General features: G+C 31.2%; 2 protein-coding genes across 2 annotated transcripts; both read right to left on the bottom strand.

Moving 5' to 3' along the window:
- Positions 1–1,398: 1,398 nt before the first annotated feature.
- Positions 1,399–2,787, bottom strand: LOC114383854. Its single transcript, XM_028343579.1, has 5 exons — positions 2,539–2,787; positions 2,367–2,447; positions 2,257–2,288; positions 1,719–2,013; positions 1,399–1,437 (listed from the first exon to the last, which is right to left on the bottom strand). The coding sequence occupies exons 1-5, from the start codon at positions 2,707–2,709 to the stop codon at positions 1,399–1,401; spliced, it is 618 nt and encodes a 205-aa protein (XP_028199380.1). The 5' UTR covers positions 2,710–2,787.
- A 2,328-nt stretch (positions 2,788–5,115) lies between these two features.
- On the bottom strand, positions 5,116–20,842 carry LOC114383853. Its single transcript, XM_028343577.1, has 6 exons — positions 20,641–20,842; positions 20,454–20,546; positions 20,281–20,382; positions 20,114–20,196; positions 13,699–13,804; positions 5,116–5,202 (listed from the first exon to the last, which is right to left on the bottom strand). The coding sequence occupies exons 1-6, from the start codon at positions 20,794–20,796 to the stop codon at positions 5,116–5,118; spliced, it is 627 nt and encodes a 208-aa protein (XP_028199378.1). The 5' UTR covers positions 20,797–20,842.
- Between the last annotated feature and the right edge of the window lie 1,054 nt (positions 20,843–21,896).

Raw genomic sequence — 21,896 nt, 5'->3', positions numbered from 1 at the left:
CTTCATTTTAAAATTTGAAAATTAAAACATTTAGAAGCTCTGGTAATCGATTACAAGTATTGTGTAATCGATTGCACAAGTTGAAAATGTTTAAACACAAGTTGTAACTCTTGAAATTTGAAATCTTAACGTTTGAAAACACTGGTAATCGATTACCAGAGAGTAAAACTCTTTGGTAATGATTTTGTGAAAACTTCTTGTGCTACTCAATGTTTTGAAAAACTTTTTTAATACTTATCTTGATTGATTCTTCTCTTGATTCTTGAATCTTTAGTCTTGAATCTTGATTCTTGAATCTTGAATCTTGAAACTTGAAACTTGATTCTTGAATCTTGATTCTTTGAAACTTAATTCTTGAAGCTTTTTGACTCCTGATTCTTTGGAACTTGCTTAACTCTTGATTCTTTGGTATCATCAAAATAACCTTGGAAGACATTGCTTCCACAATATTCTCCAATTTTATTTATTAGTTTCAGTTTTTTTTTCCTTTATCTCACCTGTTTGTTTTGTTTTGTTTCTCCTTCTATTTTATTTGAATTATGAAGGTTGTTGAAGTGAGGTCTAATGGAAAAGTATCAACTAGAAAAATCAACAGGAGACAATTGTTGAAGTCAAGTGGTAAGTAAAATGCATCTATGTCTATGCTTGAAGTTGAGATACTTAATACTCTATCGCTAATATCTTATCACGTTCTGTTATTCAAGCTATATTGTTATGCTCATTTCACTTTTGATGAGCTCAAGATTCAAGGGAGTTGCTTTTAAACATAATTATCACTACAAGGAAAATGACTTATACTTACAGACAAAAATTATCATTAGAAGTCCAAAATCCATAGGTAGATGTATAAAGGACTTTGTCCTACGGGCGTTTTAGGCGTCAACTTTGGAAGGGTATACAGTGACAGCTAATAGTCTGTCATCATAGATTTTACCTATGGATATATTTTTACCTACAGTCAAATTTGACTATCACTATAGGTAACACCTACAATTTCAAATGTGTAGGTAAAAGATATTAATTTATACCTATAATCTCTAACTGTAGGTAAAAGTCAATTTACTTGTATCTACGGTCTTCTTTAGGTAAAGGCCATATAATAATAATAAAAATAGTTCATAATTACACTCTTTGTTGATTATAATTTTTAATTAAATATATTTTACTTTTTCTTTTAGAAAAATAATATAATTGAAAGAAAGATTATTGAAACTTGAAATAGAAGGAACCACTAACAATTTATACACTAGAAAGTTGGAACTTAAAATATTTTCCTATAACTTTTGTTTGAATTTCCTGTGTACTTGAATTTCACAAGTCAATGGGTAATGACAATCATATGTATAATTTAGAATTTAATTAACAACCACTGAAGAGATTTAGAATATGTCTTTCCAATCAAAGCATTCTCACATCTTCACCATCTAAACCATGTTCCTGAAATAACAAAATTTTCAACATGTTAATTATTAAATGTCAACTTATTATATACATAGATAGTACGGATACATTACAAGCTATACCATATGCTAACAAAAATGATATTGTCAATATATTAATTATTAAATTTCAACTCACCTCTAGTTCAGATCGTTTGTAGTTTGATGATTTTTACTAGTAGAACCATTTGTAAGTACCTAAATTAGAACAATGTTTTTTCTTTGTAAAGTATCATATCATAGTTAAATCTTTGAATAAGTTGGATTATATATTGATACCTCTTGATCTATAGCTTCTAAGACTTGATTAATTTGTGGATCTTCTGCAAAATGCACTTTAAGGACAACAACAAGGTTTTCAAGCAAATTCTCCAACTTTTGAATTCTATTGTTTGCATAAGAGCTTTGAGATGAACTTGCTTGATGTGGAAGCTTGCCAAGACAACGCACACGTCCTCTTTTTTCATGTCCTTTGACTTTTAAATATATATCATTTTTCCAATTAGTAGAATCTTGGGTGCTTTGTAAATTTTGTGAACTCTCTGCTTCAATCATTTTCTTTTTTAGTTCATCCTACGCAAATACACTTTATAAATTATTATCATGCATCAATATCCTAAATACTTCAATGTCACTAAACAAAACTCATCTCCTCTTTAGTTACTCCTCCTCACACCATAACCTTCTATTAGAAAATTGAGCAAAACAAAGAGAAAGTATTGAAATAAAAATTAAAATTCTTACAATTATAGTAGCAGCTTTTTGAGTAACAATGCTTCCATCTTTTCGAGTTCAAGTGTAAATATAAATTTCTGTCCGAGAAGGTTGCACTCCCTTAGCCTTTGTTGTCTAACATTAGTTAAAGAAATCAATCATCCTATTTGTATTAAGCAACTTAATATTAAAAAAATATAAAAAAAGACAAACCATCTCATGAGTCCGTCTTGGAAGATTCTTGGTTCCCATGCAATGCAAGTCCTCATATTTTGGGTGATTTCTTTTGTTAATGTTATTTTCTATAACCAACAAATATGAAAAGTCAATAATAAAAATAAGCATATAATATATAATTGTTATGTTAGCCAAAGGTTGGTGACATTGTCATGTATACCTGTCGTTTCTCAGAACACCAATAATATACTAAATCACGATATTGAGAAGGATCAACCCTTGGATCTGGGATGTGAGCAACCATTTCCTCCTTAATTTTGCTCTCATCATATCCTTTTGATTTCAGTTCATATTTAAATTGCCTCCATTTCAAACTCATGTCATCAATCAATATTTCCTTTGTTTGTTCAGTTAATTCAGGAACAAATCGAAACTTACTCTATTATGAGTATCATTAACAAACAAAAAATATCATTTTGTTAGACATTACAAAACAAAATTTTACAAGAAGCAAAATGAAACAACACTTATAAAGTTTTATACTAGACCTGAATCAATTCAACCATGTCAGTAAATGTCACTAGCACACATCTTGAAATATTAGACAAATATTCATCAGGAGCTTTTATTGTTTTGAGAACTTCCAAAAATGTTTCTTTCTCCTTTGAAGTCATTTGGTAACAAGCTCTAGGAAAATATTGTTTGTCTTTACTTGGATGCATCTTTGGATGTAATTGGCTTCTAATATTCATATCAACAAGATCATAGTGTGCCATATCATTGTCCTTTGACTTACCTTCTAATTGTAACAACATCCCAATAATGTTATCACACACATTTTTTTCTATGTGCATAACATCAAGATTATGACGGAGCACACTATGTTGCCAATAAGGCAATGTGAACAAAATACTTCTCTTTTTCCATGGTGACCAATCCCTAACTCTATGATATTCTATCTGTCTCAAAGCAAAAGCTTCACTAGATAAATCAGGTGGAGCTCTAAACTCTTGGGTTCCATCAAAATCTCTTTTATTGTATCTCCACTTATGATCGGGATCTAATCAATGACGATGACACATATAGCAAAACTTTCTATCATAACACAACCACTTTGAGCCAATCTCAAAACCACAACATGGACAAGCATATTGGCCTCTAGTGCTCCAACCAGACAAATTTGCATAAGCAGGAAAATCATTAATAGTCCATATAATTGTAGCACGCATTTGGAATGACTCTTTTTTACATGCATCAAATGTTTTTACCCAATTTCCAATAATTCCTTTAATTCTTCCACAAGAGGCTGCATATAAACATCAAGGTTCATACCTGGACCTTTTGGACCAGGAATAAGCAATGAAAGTATAAAATTAGGTTGCTTCATACACATCCATGGACGAAGATTGTACAGAATCAAGATAACAGTCCAAGTGCTATGGGAAATTGTCATAGTTTTGAAAGGATTAAAGCCATTAGTAGCCAAACCTAGTCGAACATTACGAGTGTCACAAGCAAAATCAGGATATTAACTATCAAAATCCTTCCAAGCAAATGAATCAGCTGGATGCCTTAAGAGTCCATCTTTAGTTCAACCAACCTCAAGCCATATCATAGAACAAGCTATTTTTGGTGATACAAAAAGTCTTTACAGTCTAGGCATAAGAGGGAACCAATAAAGAATCTTTGTTGGTATCTTTTTTCTACATTCAACATCATCAAAATTGCATTTCCATCTTGACAAATTGCATTTAGGGCAAATTTCAGCATTAGCCAAATCCTTCCTATACAATATGCATTCGTTGGGACAAACATGAATTTTTTCATAAGATAGACCTAACCCTGAAATAATATTATTTGTATCATAAAGTGATTTAGACAAAGTATTTTTTTTTGGTAATGTATCGCTTAACAACTCTAACAACATCAAAAAACTTTTATCAGTCCACCTATTTAGACACTTTAAGTGATACGGATGTACAAGGAATGACAATTTTGTAAACTTCTTACAACATATTTAAAGACTTTGCTCTGCCTCCCTTAACAACTGATAGAACTTATCTAAATTATTGTTGTCTTCAGATTGTTGAACATTAGGCTCATTCATGAATGCTCAATAATCTTCATCCTCCATATTTATATATGTATCATCACTCTCATTAGTTGCATGCATTGTGAGTGCATCATGAACCAATGTGTATCCATATCATGATCAAACTCTCCTTCTACTTGAGATGTACCCAAAGAACCAGATGGGCCAACTTGTTCACCATGAAAGATCCAAGTAACATATCCTTTTAGAAACCCATTACTAATGATGTGCTCATAAACATCCATATGAGAGCAACACTTACAATTGACACATTTGGTACAAGGGCATAAAATTTTTCCATCCTTTAACGATTTCGCAAATGAAAAATCAAGAAAATTTAAAGCTCCTCTAATATACTTCTCTTTATTAAGAGAGTTGTAGGCTATCCAACTCTTATCCATTTGATAAAATAAACTGAAAAAGTAGAATGAAATTGACATAATAAATTAGTGCTTAGTATAACTAAAATATCCATGTATAAATCAATCACAATCGTGGCAACAACTATAAAATTAATAATGTTAACGGTGAAAAGGGTAAATTATTTTAATTGACCAATTGACAACAAAAAATGAAAAATAAAACACAAGAATACAACCATAACTTATATTTTAACAAGATTAATTTAATGACGATTAAAAAAACCTAACATGATGACAAATAATTTTGAAGAACCAAATTGAGAGTACTAGATTACTTGCTTAAAGTGGCATCAAAATCTAACTCCTTGTTGTAGTTGAATCCATCATCATACCCAAATTCCTCTTTAACGAGCTTCACCTGAGAAACCAACCATTGGGCTATAAGTTGTAAGTAATATCAAAGCCTAGCTAGAAGGTTTAGGAAAGGGGAAAAATGTTCCAATTTATATTTAATCGTAATACCATTAAATATATATTGTTTCTCTACATGTTGCTGCCCTTATGGCTGTTAGGCTAGATTTAACTCAATTAAAATTTGACTTTATATATAATTTGATTTGGTTTTGATAAATTATTTTAATATTTTTCTGAAATTAATTTTATCACGATATAGCCCAAATAGGTTTAATTCTAAGTGAGTGTGGCCACCTAACTGGCCCAATTTGTTGCTAGCACAGGACCAACAAATAGGCCTGGGCAGGTAATTAAGCAGGGCTTCGTCAAAAGATGGTGACAAAGAATCTTTAAAAAGGAAATAAATAGTTGTATGAGGAACAATTAATGATAACCATAAGAAAAAGGAGAGAAGAATGTACTACAAGATTGAAACCTTTTATCTGAGTTTTTTTTTTAAACATTGAAATTGACCAGATCACGTGAAAAAAAATCCAAACGGTCAAACAAAATAACAAGAAAAAGTCGAGGAGGGATTTATTTTCAGTAATACATTTTTTAGAAACTTAATTGAAAATTGAATCAATAAAAACGTAGAGTAATAGTTCAATTATTTTATTTAAGTACTTGTTAAAAAAAATTAAGTATTTGATAGTTTAATTAAAGTTTTTTTATGCAATGGTAACTTGATCCGTCGCACTGACTAATTTCATCTAATTTTAAAACATTACTCATAAAATATTATATAAATATACATTTCGGAATTTAATAATTCTTCTACAGTCTGGAAAATTTAAAAGTGAGATCTACGGAGAGAAAGAAGATCTCGAGGGACACATGAGAGGATAGTGGGAGAGTGACGGTGCGGAGTTTGGAACACCGTGAGGGGAATATGCAGCTAAGTTATGCCTAATCTTTATCTATCTAATTAATTAATACATAATTATTTTTCTCATTACTTACACACGAAAAGAATAAATTATCTTATTAATTTATAATATTTACTATTTATATGCTAAAAAACTATAAAATAATCTTATTTTTTGTTTGAATCATGGGTGCACTACATTATTTGTCACATAAACCTGTTATATATTTTTATTTATTTATTTATGTTACATATTTTCCTTAATGTCACTCAAAACCGTTAAAAAATTTAATTCGGCTATTAAGAAGTATGACAAGCCTTATTATTTGCATTGCAACAACGGGTTAGGGATTGGATGTTGTTGGAAATTTGGGATTTGGCATGGAATCGATGATACCAAAGGCAAAGGGTGGAGTTTTTGTATGTTGCCTAGGTTTCTCACTTTTTCTCGATGGGATTTAGGGTGTGTGATTTCGTGATCGTGACTCGCCCTGCCTTCTTTTATTGGTACAGAGGGGGAAAAAAAGAAACAAAACATACTAATAACTGACTAATCATGCAAAAAAAGGATACCTAAAGCATCATCAGTCACAAGGATAGAAGAAATCGTAGCAGGGGGAGGCCCACTCAACTGTAACAAGTAACAGATGTAGCATCCTAAATTAGAAATTAGTGAGAACAATCTATTTGAAAAATAAATTTAATAAAATTTGTTATATATATATATATATATATATATATATATATATATATATATATATATATAAAGACATAAGAAGAATAAGAAAATGAGATATGAAAATAAAAGATATAAAATATAAAATTTTAAGATAAATATTCGTGATTTTTATAAAATATAAAATTTCAAGACAAATCCATATGATTTAATAATTAAATTAAGAAATGTATTTCTCAATCTTCATTTGTGAATAGTTTCGCAGTTGCCATTCCACCCACTCCAAATTTTGATAAACTCTAAGTTTAGCTAAGAAGTCAACATAAAAATTCCCTTCCATCTAAGTATCAGTTAGGATCACCAACCAAGGCTTTGTTAAAATATTCTGAATGTAACGAATTGGTTCCTAAGGATGAAAATGAGAGCATTGGTTTTGTTTATAAGAAACAAAGTATAAGTGGAATCTGAATATAAAATGACCCACTTTGCTTTCTTTACAAATCTGAATATAACATTTTCTTACCACAGTTTTAGATTTACCTAACTAAAGTAAGAGAGTTCTAGTTTTGGATTTACCTAACTGAAGGAAGACAATTTTTACATGAAAGCTTGAGTTCTGGTAAAGTGCTTACTTTTAATTAACTATCTTATGCTCAAACCTACCATTACATGACAAAATGTCGCAAGCTTTAAAAGGTCCCCACATGGTAGCATGCTCTGCCAATTCACTTCTTTTTCTTCTGCTACTTTAAACCATGCACCTAAAACTCACAAAGTTTCTAAAGTTCCTTATGGTGATTTCAAAGAACTATGGGTCCTTCACAACTTTCAAATTGATTGGTGATGCCAAGATTCAAGTGCAAGTGAAGAAGCCCACACTTTGAAATGCATGGGAAAGACCAAAGATATTAATGCCATACACTTATTTGGTCATGAAATTTGGCTACTTTTTGTCCATCGTGGCAAATTGGTTTCAATTGTAGTGTTGTGGATATCTTAGCTCATAACAAATGCTATAGGCTCATAGTCAGAGCCACATAGACACATTAATATACTATGATTGCTGCCACACAGACAAATGTAAGGTGAGGAATATCAAATAGGCCCTAATTGTCTGAGATAAAGCTCGAAGCAAATCCCTCCAATCATTGAGATAAAATTATACAAAATGGAATAAAAGGTGACCTAGTGCACAAGGTTTCATTTTGAATTACTAATAGAACATATCAATAATAGGTTGTAAATGCATGATAGGTCTTGAGAAAATATCATAGACTATATATATATATATATATATATACACTAGAAAGGAAGGTGAGACTCAAACCTGTTGTCCCTAGAGAAGACAATAGTTATAAGTTAACTTAATTTTATGATTCTCTAAAGCTACTTTGTTCCTTTTTCCTTAACATTACAATTATATGCTCTGTGTAATCCTGCTATGTATATGTCACGACTAACTTGAAAAACAAAAGCTCCTCTAATTTGCAGTATCTACAAATCACAAATCATTTCCATATCAAGAAGCATTACAATTAATACCAGCGCATCCAAATTCTTGTCCATGATACCAATTATATAGTGTATTAAAAAGAATAAGGTAAAATGTGTTTTCATGGCTATAAGTTAATTTTGAGAAAACAGTGCGTGCTAAAGTCAATTTTGAGGGACCAATGAAGTACATATCAACTATATATATGCTCTAACCAATTATCAAGTAGTGCATCCTATGATTGACTCCCAAGTAAATTGAACAAATTAAAGATGTAGAAATCAATTTTCAATGATATGTTATTGCAGAAATCAAATTAAACATATAACACCACCCAAGTTAAGGAACCAAATTTAACTGACAATGAAAAAACTCAAACAAGACATCATGAAGAAAACACAATCAATGAAAAATTGTCAACAATCTCATCAACAGCTTCTGCATTCGCTGATAATCTAGTCTCATATTAGAAAAACACCTTAGCCTCTGAGGTGAATTTTATGGCTGACACAAACAACAAGGTAACAACCTCAGTGGTGAAGTCACAAATCACTCACAACTCGATTCATTCATTCATCCATTCACAAATAGAAATTCTACTAGTTCTCAATTTTTCACAATTCAATGCTTCAAACACAAATAAAGTATGGAGAAATTGAATAGAAGATGAAGGCATTCAAAGGAAACTAAAAAATGTCTCACACAAACACTAATAGGTGAAATTAGAGGTGAAGATGTAAGTGAGATACCTGAGGTTAGGGATTCTTCAGCTCCGCTAAAAAAATCATTGTGTCAAACCTAGGGCTTTTGCGGAACTCTGTGAGAGAGGAACAATTTTGAATAAGTTCAAATCCAATGGTTTTGAATGTTATACGAGATAAACGAGTTTGAATGCTAAGAGAGAGAGAGAAAGGGAGGGAGGGAGAGAACTCTATGAGAGCAAGCATACAACGAAATAGAGAGAACTAAGAAGAGAGCAACCAAGAATCGAGAAAATAGAGAACTTACTCTCTTTTGAGTTTTTGAGAATAGCAAAATTGTGAATAGAACTCACTCTCACTCTCACTCTCTGTGATAAGTGTGAGAACTGAGAAGAGAGCTCACTTACTGCAAAATGAAAAGTTGAGATGGCGCAAGTATTCACGACGGGTCAATACTGTCAGTTCAAAATAAGAATTACATTTTTTAAATATTTTCTATTCTATTGAGTAAACAATTCATGATAAATTAAATTAATCCATAAAAAGAATAATAATCTAAATTTAAATTAATTATTAAAATTATTAATTAATATATTTTCTTTAATTAATATATTTACTAAAAAAACAAGAGACTGGTATTTAAATTCAAACAATTTTTGGAGTTTTACTTACACAAAGTAATTGTAGGTAGAAGTTTTTTTTTTGTTTTAATGAATTTACCTACACCAAAAATCGTAAGTACAAATTGCTGAGTTTTACCTACATTAATTAGTTGTAGGTAAAAGTATTTTTGAGTTTTACCTACACTAATTTATGTATGTAGGCAAAAGGCGTCCGTAAGCATAGGTTATTTTTCTTGTAGTGTATGGTATAATTTGCATAACAATTGTTTTTTTATGGGCCAATGCATTTCGTCTTTGTGCAATGATACCCCTTAATGTCAAGTGTGTTCACCTATTTATATCATTTATTAATTTTTCTAAATTCTATGTCCAGTTTACTTCACATGATCATGCTTTTATTTGTTTTATAAATGTTTTCTGATAATCATCTTATATTTATTTTATTTCTTGTTTAAAAATATAAAGAAAATAATATTTTTGATATTTTTATTATATCTATATAATTTTTTTAATAATATTACTTTTATTATATCTATAAAGAAAATAATATTTTCAATTTTTTAAACTTTTTTTAAAAAATATTCTAAGATGGTTATTTGAAAAATCATATTAAAAAGTGTACATTCTAAGATGATTTTTTAGAAAATTGTCTTAGAAAGTCTATTTTTTAAGACGATTGTGGAAAAACCGTCTTAGAATTCTCATCTTTTTATTTGTTTTTTTTTAAACACATTGTTGAAAACCATCTTAGAAAGATACCATTGTAAGATGATAATTAGCCTAAAAATCGTCATAGAATGATAGCTTTTCTAAGATGATTCTTTTTGGAACCGTCTTAAAAATGAAGGGACAATTCACAACGTTCGATACGATGACGGTCAAAAATCGTCGTAGAATGCTTAAAATAACCGTCATAGAAACACTTTTTCTCAGTCGTGTAAGTATTTCCACAAGCTTCAATCCTTGACTTAAAATTCTTCATTCTTCCCTGACTTTTTTCTTCTTCCTTTCATGGGCTATTGATTCATGCTTCTGGAATGCACTTTTATTTTTAATTTTTTTAATCACCATAATTTGGATCTTTAATTCTCCAATGAGCTAGATCTTAAGTATTCTCATATGTTTCAATCCATTTCTTAAAACTCTTCATCCTTCTATAGTTTATTTGTTCTTCCTTGCATGGACTATTGGCTCATGTTTTGTTTGTCAAACACACTTTTATATTTTCATTTTTTTAATCATTATAACTAACTTGGATTTAGGAATATCTAATTTTTTTTTATCTTTCTCCGATTCTTTGGTTTTTCTTCTCTCATTCATGGACTAATCAAATTAAGTTTGAAATATATTCACTAATTAAAATCTTATATTGTTATATGAATAGGTGGAAAACATTACTATAGAGTGTTTGTGTCATCAACAAGTGATCACTACCGTCAATGGAACCCTGTCAGGACTGACAATTAATGCTCGAGAGGGTGACATTGTTGTCGTTCACATATTCAACAAGTCACCCTATAATCTTACTATTCATTGGTATACTTTTTCTCCTCCCTCTCATATCAATAATGAAATAATATTAAATCATATAGAAAGCATGTGGTACGATAAAAACTATTATAAAAAACACAACACGGTTTTATCATAAGAGTTAATAATATATTATTGACTTTTGTTATTTGCTTCATATGTTTATACGCATTTTTTTTACTGTCCAATTTCATTCCTAGAAGCAAAGAGTTTTGTTTTTTATTGATTAAAAGTCGACCATCCCTCTCATTTATCTTTTAATATTTAGGAAATTCAGTCTTAAGTGTTTTTGTAAATTAGAAACATGAAACATATTTTGGATCAAGTGGCCTCGGAATAATTAAGAAGGGAGGGGGGTTGAATTAATTATAAATGTGCCTTGACTAATTAAAATCTTATCCTTCTTAATGTTACTAGATTCAATTAGGCTTTACTACTAAGTTATGTAATTTAAACAAAAGTAAAGCGTAAAAGAAAAGTAACAATGGAAATTAAAGAGTGTAGGGAAGAAGAACACAAACACAAGAATTTTATACTGGTTTGACAACAACCCGTGCCTACATCTAGTCCCCTAGCAACCTGCGGTTCTTGAGATTTCTTTCAACCTTGTAAAATCCCTTACAAGCCAAAGATCCACAAGGGATGTACCCTCCCTTGTTCTCTTTGAAAACCCAAGTGGATGTACCCTCCACTTGAATTGATCCACAAGAGATGTACCCTTTCTTGTTCTCAGTATAACAATCCCCAAGTAGATGTACCCTCTACTTGTACCACAAAGGATGTACCCTCCAATATGTTGGGACAAAGAATTCTCAGGTTGTTAGTCCTTTGAATCTTTGTAAAGGGGAAACAAAAGATATCTTAGGCGGTTAGTCCTTTAAGATCTTTTGTTTAAGGGAAAGGGAAGAATCAAAGAATTCTCAGGCGGGGTCCTTTGAATTCTCTTGGAAAGGGAGAAGAGAGACACAAAAGAATTCAGGCAGTTAGTCCTTCGTTCTTTTGACAAAGGCAGAAGAGAATAAAAAAAGATGAATAGCACAAGTTTTTTTATCAAAGATCTTTTCTCGAAAGAAAAAGTTTTGAACAAAAACTTTTAGAAAGATGAAGAGAAGAAGAATTAGAAACTTATGTAGAAAAAGTTGAATGATGTTGAGAGAGAAGATTGAAAGATAAATTCTTGATTATTGAAAGAGATGTTGAAAAAGATTGTTATGAAATTCATGCCATGGTCACATATTTATAATCTCTTGATGACTCAAGTCAAAGCTTGTAACTCATGACAATTTCTTTAAAACTAGTCACTTAAAAAGTTATGAATTTTGAAAGAATCTTCAGAAACAAGTCACTTGAAGAATTGTGACTTTCGGAAATGTATTTTTCGAAATCAGTCACTGGTAATCGAATACCATTAAGGTGTAATCGATTACACATCAACAAATGTGACTCTTCATTTTGAATTTTGAAAATCTTAACATTTTAAAACACTGGTAATCGATTACATGATTATGGTAATCGATTATAGCTTTGTAAATCAATTTGAAAAACAATGTTGGCTACTGGTAATCGATTACTACCTTCTGGTAATCAATTACCAGAGAGTAAAACTCTTTGGTAAAAGATTTTGTGAAAACTTCATGTGCTACTTAATGTTTTGAAAACAAAATTTAGTACTTATCTTGATTGAGTCTTCTCTTGATTCTTGAATCTTGAGTCTTGAATCATGAAACTTGAAATTTGATTTTTGAATCTTGAATCATGAAACTTGAAACTTGATTCTTGAATCTTTGCTTGAAACTTTGCTTAACTCTTGATTCTTTGGAATCATCAAAATAACCTTGGAAGACATTGCTTCCACAATCTCCCCCTTTTTTATGATGACAATCCTGAAATCAAGAGAATGCATACAAGTCTTGTTCTACCGTTCTCTCCCCGTTTCTTTTTGAATTTATGCTTAATTTTAAGTCTTGAAAAAAATATAACATCTTGGTTTGTTAACTTGATTTCTTAAAATACCCATTTTTCTCTCCCCCTTTGGCAACATCAAAAAGGCCAAAGTGCGTAAAGCATACATAATTCAAAAACATACACAAAGCATGCTTTGTAAAATAAACATAAAAGATTCTAAACCAATCATGAAACAAAACATGAATAAACCAAATTAAAATGAAAACCACATAGTCATATATCATAATTCATAAACATTGAGTCATACTAAGGAAGTATTAAAAGAAATACTAAGTGTTCAAATGTCATAATAATATAGCCAAATACACGGCTAGAAATCAAAGTACTAATAATACTAAAAATTAATAAAGTCTAAGACGATGGTGGTGGTGGTGGTGGTGGTAGATCAATGCATGTGCGAATGAAGGTGACATCTTCTTCAACCTTTGTGATCCTTGAGTCCATCTTGTCGAAACACGTGTCCACTTGTTGTTCCAAAGCATCAAACGTTTCACCAACATAAGTTTGGAGTCCATCGAACCTGTCCAAAATACTTTGAAGGAGAGAAGAGTCTCCTTCAACCAGTAATTGTCCCTCATCATCATTTGGTTAAGTACCCTTTTTTACCCAAGAGCCATCACGCTCTTTGCTGTAACCAAAGGATGCAACCACAGCAACACCGATCAAGAAAGATCTCTTGATTGGAGCATAAGGTTCAGAATCAATAGGGATGCTGAAATGTTGAAGGAAAAGAGTGACTAAATGTGGATATGGTAAAGGAGCATTTAATCGCAATGCCTTATGTATGCAATATCAGACTAAATGTGCTCAATCAATTTGTCAGCCGGTATGAAAAGCCCACATGATAATAAGATCTTCTTCAGAAACCTGTGCAAGGTTTGAAGATCTTGGAATAAAATATTGACAATAAGATAGTGAAGGATGCGGCTTTCAAGAGCCAATGAACCGGCAAGAAACCTTTCGGTCATATTCGCTTGGTTGGTGCAAACCAACCAGCGAGCATCATGCACAGAAAAATCAAACTTCCAATCATCGTCCAATGTACCTTCAAATGGTACATTGTCGCTAGATAATTGGGTCATATCATAGAAGAAGGATTGGTCAATGACCATCTTTATCCCATAAACTTCTGAAATCAAGGTACTTTCTTGAATTTTAAGGTTCGAATAAAAAACTTTTACCAATTCAGAATACACAGGCAATTTTAGAGACATAAAGGGAATGAGATTTGAGTTTTGAAATACTTGAATGCATTCAAAACTCTCATCAGAAAAGAAATCCATATCTATGAACTTAGGGTCAATGATAGAACGAGAGGAGAATAGTTTTGTGTACCGTATATGTTGTTCTTCTGATGAGAACAATGAGGAGGAGGAAATGGAGGAAGGAATTGGAATATCCTAAGCCTCGGAGTGTCGTTGGCTTCTACTCGAAGAACCTTTGTGCTTCTTTTATGGTTCTGCCATTTGAGAGATTATTTTCAAAATTTCAATCGGTTGAAATGAAAGAGAATGAAAAAAATATGAAGTTTGGGCTTTGTGGGGACTAATTTGGACAAGAAATGAGTGAGTTATGGCAAAAGGAAGAATTAGGAACGAGGGTTTCGCGAGAGCAATGGAGGTTTTTGATTTCTGATTTCGAAATCTGAATATATAGGAGCAGGGACGCGTTGTAATCGATTACAACATTTGGTAATCGATTACACTCTTCCTGACTTGTTGTAATCGATTACAGTATTATAGTAATCGATTACCAGAGTGTTTTTTAGGAAAACTAAGTGCTGACAGAATTCTTAGAGTGAAAGGATTTGAAAAGGAGTCAAAGTATCTTATATTTAAAAAAATCTTATATAAAAATAAATATATATAACATATAAATAACTATATGAATAATCACATATCATACAAAAATCATGCAAGAATCATATGTACTATCAACTATCTGTTTTAATATTAAACTTCATGCTTCAAGAAGGAAAATAACTCAAACAATCAGATAAGCACATAGCAATCAATCAAGACAAACAAATAAAATTTTGTTAGTCATCATATAAACAAGTTAATTGAAATAAAAATTTCAGTCAACTAAATTTAAAAGAGAATTGTTTTGATGTTACCTTTTTCATGATTCAAGTGTCTAGATCTTTGAAGGTAGAAGTCAGACTTTTGCTTTTGTGCTTAATCTTCTTGAGTGATGTTCTCATCGCTTTCATAGTCTTTGGATAGAAGGTTGATCTCCTTCTCCGAACCATCGGATGAGTCATTGTCATCCCAAGCAATATACGCCTTCTTGGATCTTCTTTCTTTATAGCTTTTCTTCTCATTCTTCTCGGGCCATGACTCATTTGTGGGGCAGTTTGCTTTTATGTGACCAGGTTGATTACACTTGTAGCATTTAAGTGTAGGAGAAACATCTTGAGATCTTTTGCCATTGTTGAAATTATGGCTTCTCTCCATTCTTCTATTTTTGACGAATTTATGAAATTTCTTCACAAAGAGTGAGAAGTCCTCTTCATCATCATATTCTTCTTCTTCTTCTTCTTCTTGCATTGAGGAAGAGGCTTTGAGTGCTATGCTTCTTTTCCTTTTGTCGGTTTCTTCATTTTGATTGAGACGTTGGAGTTCCATTTCATGTTCCAGCAATTTGCCAAACAAAGTAGCAAGAGACATAGAGGAAAGATCTTTACTTTAAAAAATGGCAGTTACCTTGGGCTGCCATTCCCTACTTAAACATCTTAAAACTTTATTAATTAAATCTTCATTAGGGAAGATTTTTCCTAAGGAGGCAAGATGGTTGACTATGTGTGTGAATCTTTTCTGCATACTTTGGGTGTTTTCATTAGGGTTCATCCTAAACAATTCATATTCATGTGTAAGGGTGTTGACTCTAGATCTTTTCACATCAGTGGTGCCTTCATGTGTAAGTTGGAGAGTATCCTACATCTCCTTTGCATTTGAACAGTTTGAAACTCTAAAATACTCATCTATTCCTAGGGCTGAAGTGATAATGTTTTTGGCTTTAAGATTATATTGGATTCTTCTTCTATCCTCTTCAATCCACTTATCTCTAGCTTTTTGTATTGTTGTACTAGTGCTTGTATCTACTATGGTGGGTATGTAAGGTCCTATTTCTATTGCTTCTCAAATGTTTAAATCTATGGCTTCAATAAAGATTTGCATTCGGGTTTTCCAATAGTGGTAACCCTCACCATTAAAGATAAGTGACCTATGGATGGAGTTTCCTTCAGGAAATAGAGAATTTGAAGAGGCCATGAATCTTGAAGTTGTGAAACTTTCTACAAGAAACTTGCTCTGATACCACTTGTTGGATCAAGTAGCCTCGGAATAATTAAGAAGGGGGGGAGGTGAATTAATTATTAATGTGCATTGACTAATTAAAATCTTATCCTTCTTAATGTTACTAGATTCAATTAGGCTTTACTACTAAGTTATGTAATTTAAACAAAAGTAAAGCGTAAAAGAAAAGTACATAGCGGAAATTAAAGAGTGTAAGGAAGAAGAAGACGGTTCGGCAACAACCTGTGCCTACATCCAGTCCCCAAGCAACCAACGGTTCTTGAGATTTCTTTCAACCTTGTAAAATCCTTTACAAGCCAAAGATCTCCAAGGGATGTACCCTCCCTTGTTCTCTTTGAAAACCCAAGTGGATGTACCCTCCACTTAAACTGATCCATAAGAAATGTACCCTCTCTTGTTCTCAGTATAACAATCCCCAAGTAGATGTACCCTCTACTTGTACCACAAAGGATGTACCCTTCAATGTGTTGGGACAAAGAATTCTCAGGCTGTTAGTCCTTTGATTCTTTGTAAAGGGGAAACAAAAGATATCTCACGCGGTTAGTCCTTTGAGATCTTTTGTTTAAGGGAAAGGGAAGAATCAAAAGAATTCTCAGGCGGGGTCCTTTGAATTCTCTTGGAAAGGGAGAAGAGAGACACAAAAGAATTCAGGCGGTTAGTCCTTCGTTCTTTTGGCAAAAGGAGAAAAGAATAAAAAAAGATGAATAACACAAGTTTTTGATCAAAGAACTTTTCTTGAAAGAAAAAGTTTTGAACAAAAACTTTTAGAAAGATGAAGAGAAGAAGAATCACAAACTTCTGTAGAAAAAGTTGAATGATGTTGAGAGAGAAGATTGAAAGATAGATTCTTGATTATTGAAAGAGATGTTGAAAAAGATTGTTATGAAATTCATGCCATGGTCATATATTTATAATCTCTTGATGACTCAAGTCAAAGCTTGTAACTCTTGACAATTTCTTTAAAACTAGTCACTTAAAAAGTTATGAATTTTGAAAGAATATTCAGAAACAAGTCACTTGAAGAATTGTGACTTTCGGAAATGTATTTTTCGAAATCAGTCATTGGTAATCGAATACCATTAAGGTGCAATCGATTACACATCAACAAATGTGACTCTTCATTTTGAATTTTGAAAATCTTAACATTTTAAAACACTGGTAATCGATTACATGATTATGGTAATCGATTACAGCTTTGTAAATCAGTTTGAAAAACAATGCTGGCTACTGGTAATCGATTACCAGAAGAAAAACTCTTTGGTATAAGATTTTGTGAAAACTTCATGTGCTACTCAATGTTTTGAAAAACATTTTAGTACTTATCTTGATTGAGTATTCTCTTGATTCTTGAATCTTGAGTCTTGAATCTTGAAACTTGAAATTTGATTCTTGAATCTTTAATCTTGAAACTTGATTCTTGAATCTTTGCTTAACTCTTGATTCTTTGGCATCATCAAAATAACCTTGGAAGACATTGCTTCCATAACATATTTTCTTTTGGATTTTTTAGAAAAGATGGTTAATTGTTGTGTTATCATGCCACGAAGTAAAATTATATATATATATATATATATATATATATATATATATATATATATATATATATATATATATATATATATATATAAGGTAGAATCTTAAAAAAAGTATTAAATTGAAAATTTGAAAAGACTCTGTGAGTATAATAAACAACTGGCTAAACAAAATTTATATTAAAAATCAAAGCAGTTATTTAAAAAATATAAGCATATGAGAATTATATATGGAGATGAAAGAAAGTTTAACATGAAAGAAAAGCTTTTTTAAAAGAAATTATTAACATTTGAGACATTATTTTTTTCTCTTTGTAACCACTTTTATACAACTTACATAATTGGATTGAAGATTTATATTGGAATCAACATGATATAAATTATCTAGGCATGGATGATGCAATGGTGTGTAAAAGTTTAGTCTTAGGTTATGCTCAATTGTTCTGTATTGGTGTTAGTTTTGACATATTATTATCATTGTCCAGGTACACCATGGTTTTTATACCACGTGCCACAATACAACAATACATCCTGCAATTTTAGATGTTAAAAGAGCAACAAATAAGTTTTATGGAGATATTGAAATTATAGCAACAAGACATTCAATGGGAGGGGCAATGACTTCATTTTGTGGACTTGATTTAACGGTAATTATAATTTTAGTTGTCTTGGCATGATTAGGCATTATACAACAAGGTTTGATGGTCTCAATCTCCCTTCAATTTTTTCGCACAAGTATTGTCTATCACTACAACAAATCTGTTAAATAATGGAGGTTATTTTTCCGTTTAGTGGAGGCTTTTACCCTCCGCAAAATAAATTACGGAGGTTTTCAAAAACCTCCGCAGTTATATTCGCCACAAGCAATTAGCGGCGGTTTTTGAAAACTTCTGGTATCAAGAATATTTTGCAGAGGTTTTTTTGTAGAGGTTTTAAACCTACGCTAATTGTGGAGGTTTATTGGAAGAGGTTTTTATACCTACACTAAATATGGAGGTTTTTTGTAGGAGATTTTAAACCTATGCTAAATGCAGAGGTTTATTAAAAGAGGTTTTAAAACTATATTATGGAGGGGTTTTTTTTAAATCATGCTAGCAATAGATGTTTTACAATTGATTTTCTAATTCTCCTTATTTTCTTGTATATAATGATTTTGTATACTCATTTTAGTTTCATAATCTTCATGTATTATAATTTTTCATTTTCTTATGATATCAATAAAAAAATGTAATAAAAAAACTCATAATGAGGACGTAGAAATTATATTTCAATAACCAAAATAATAGCATATAGTTCAAAGATTTATAATTCAAATTTCTATTGTAAATCAAAGTATGACATAAAATCCATAACAAAGTAATATTAGTCTTGTACTAAACTTTAAATCCAAAATACATTATAAGCAAACTAAGGGTTGCTAGCACTAGAAGATCCTCTTGCATCCAAAGGTGTATTAGGAACACTTGAAGCATCATTTGGATGAAATAAGAAATGAAAAAAACACTTAGTCACATATACTATATACAAGGGCGTATCACACATACTAAATCATAATGACCATCATTAAAAATAATCAATTCTAAACAATTGTTTTAATATTCTAAACTTATGCATGGTTATTACTTTGGTCATGTATGTTTACTTAAAGACCTAACTTGAGATAAAGAGTATTAAGAGCTAGCCAAAATGAATAAAATTCTACCTTAATATTGTTGATTAACTATAAAATCTACCTATAAAACTGTAAATTAATTAGCTTAATAAACACACGTACCAATTACAAAATATATTTCCTTACTAATATGCGTGAATAAATTAATAAACTATAGACATATGTAAAACAGTTTTAAGAGTAAATTGTGTATTATACTAACTAGTTTTAGGATACCTCACATATACATAATGATGTATGCATATTAATTACTTACATGTGTTTGATCAGGAGTGAAATAACTAGCTAATTCTTCAGGGATCCTTCCTTCCTTCATTATCATGTAGGCCTTAAAAGCTGATTCTAAATTGTTGTATTTCTCTTGCCATTGGTTTGAAGATGGAAAGGCAACACTAGATGAAGAAGAGCTCAGACTAGAAGCTCGAAGTCTTGTGTTCCTGAATGTATTAGAAGGAATAGCTCCTCATCCCATGCATCGCACTCTCCCAGAGTGCTCTAACCCTACCACTCTACCAACAACATCAAGAGGAGAAACTTCAGATTCATCAACTATGCTTTGAGTCAATACTACTTCAATTTGTTCCTGCAAACATGTAATAAAATGAAATATAAAAGTTTTAAGATTAAGCACAATCCTTGAAAACAATGTTACTAAAGAAAAACATACCGCTATAGTCTTTGCTACTTCATTTACAAATGATCCATCTTTCCTTTTATGAGTTTCAATATATAATTGTCCACGACTTGGTAGCTTCCCAGTTTCTAACAACTAAGATAAATAAAGAGTAAGTAAACATTGAACTTCTTTAATTAGTAAAAGTTAACATTTAGTGTCATTACCAACTCATTTCTTCTTCTAGGATTAGCTTTGGATCCACCAGTGTGTGGAATAACTTGCTTGCTTTGAATTTCTTTATTTCTCCTACAAAGTTCCTATATGCAAAGCAATTTCAAGTTTACAACTTGTAATAGTAATCATATAATTAGCTATAAAAACAATTCAATAATTAAAACAATCTAATTGTACCAATGTTGATGGTTTATGACGATAATGAACAAAACGAGCCCATTGATCTTTATCTATGCCTATCGGCACATTTTTTATGATTTCATCTCTTGTTTTGGTTGGATCATTGAATTCATTCCATAAGCTTTGCCTATTTGCAGCCCATTTTCTTCCCATACTCAATTTGCAATACCGTTTTGCACCAGCTTCATTAATCTTAAAATAAAATCAAGGCTAAAAAAAAAAGACAAATTTATCAAATATCATATGCAAAATAATATATATATATATATATATATATATATATATATATATATATATATATATATATGTATATATATGAAAAATAGTAAAGATAGGGTTTCTAAGTGGTGTAGATATAAAAAGTTATATATAACTGATTGACATACCTTTAAAATTGTTTCAAAGCAATCATCAAAATATGCTTTAGGTACGCCTGAAGGTCCAGACCATCTATCATAATCCATAGGAAATAATTTGCAATCAGCTACTAGTGTTCCAAGAAATCCTGCAAGCAAGGCTTGTGCTTCACCAATTGCTTGGCCTTGGTCATCAAAATTCACAATGATGCTTAACTCCCTAGGTAAGCTATTGACTCCCCTAACTTTCACCTTAATCTTCTTGATCGTTTCTTCAGAGTCTTTAACAATAAAATAATTTCTCAATAAGAAAATGTAATATACTTCATATGATGATAATTACAAAAATAAAAATAAAATACAATACTTGTATACCTATTGCCTCAACAGTCCACCAGTGTGTAGACTCACGCCCAACATGACGTCTAGTTGTTTCATCTTCTTGTGGAACTTCAGATGTTGATACATGAGAAAGAGGGACATTACCAGTTGGGACTTCAGGAGCTTGTGTGGAATCACTTGGTGGGGAAGAAATTTCAGGATTCATTGCTGGAACTTCAGATGTTGATACATGAGAAAGAGGGACATTACCAGTTGGGACTTCAGGAGCTTGTGTGGAATCACTTGGTGAGGGACATTGTGGTTGAGGTGCTGATTTTTGTGGATTTCTAAAACACTTCACCTTTGGCATGACTACATATTCATGACAACAATATTAAGAGAAAAATAAATAAAGAATAATAAAATTTAAGATGACATACTATCAAAATTAAAGCAAGATTAAAATAATTAATAAATGAAATAATAACAACATTTATAAGTCAATCAACTATATCATATTTAGACAAGTGTGAATTTCTTACTATTTTAGGAGTTACAATTCAATCAACTATATCA

Source organism: Glycine soja, chromosome 14 (genome assembly GCF_004193775.1).
Source record: "Glycine soja cultivar W05 chromosome 14, ASM419377v2, whole genome shotgun sequence".
Classification (NCBI taxonomy): Eukaryota; Viridiplantae; Streptophyta; class Magnoliopsida; order Fabales; family Fabaceae; genus Glycine; species Glycine soja.
The sequence above is the reverse complement of the archived record's forward strand: the minus strand, read 5'-3'. Positions and strand labels throughout refer to the sequence as shown.

Coding starts and splice junctions, on each gene's coding strand:
- LOC114383853 (XM_028343577.1), bottom strand. CDS start 20,796: ATGGGAAGAAAATGGGCTGCAAATAGGCAAAGCTTATGGAATGAATTC. Junction 20,547..20,640: donor GTCATAAACCATCAACATTG/GTACAATTAGAT, acceptor CTTTGCATATAG/GAACTTTGTAGGAGAAATAA. Junction 5,203..13,698: donor AAGAGCGTGATGGCTCTTGG/GTAAAAAAGGGT, acceptor TTGGTTTCTCAG/GTGAAGCTCGTTAAAGAGGA.
- LOC114383854 (XM_028343579.1), bottom strand. CDS start 2,709: ATGAGTTTGAAATGGAGGCAATTTAAATATGAACTGAAATCAAAAGGA. Junction 2,289..2,366: donor CAAGACGGACTCATGAGATG/GTTTGTCTTTTT, acceptor AACTAATGTTAG/ACAACAAAGGCTAAGGGAGT. Junction 1,438..1,718: donor TAGAAGCTATAGATCAAGAG/GTATCAATATAT, acceptor TTGTTATTTCAG/GAACATGGTTTAGATGGTGA.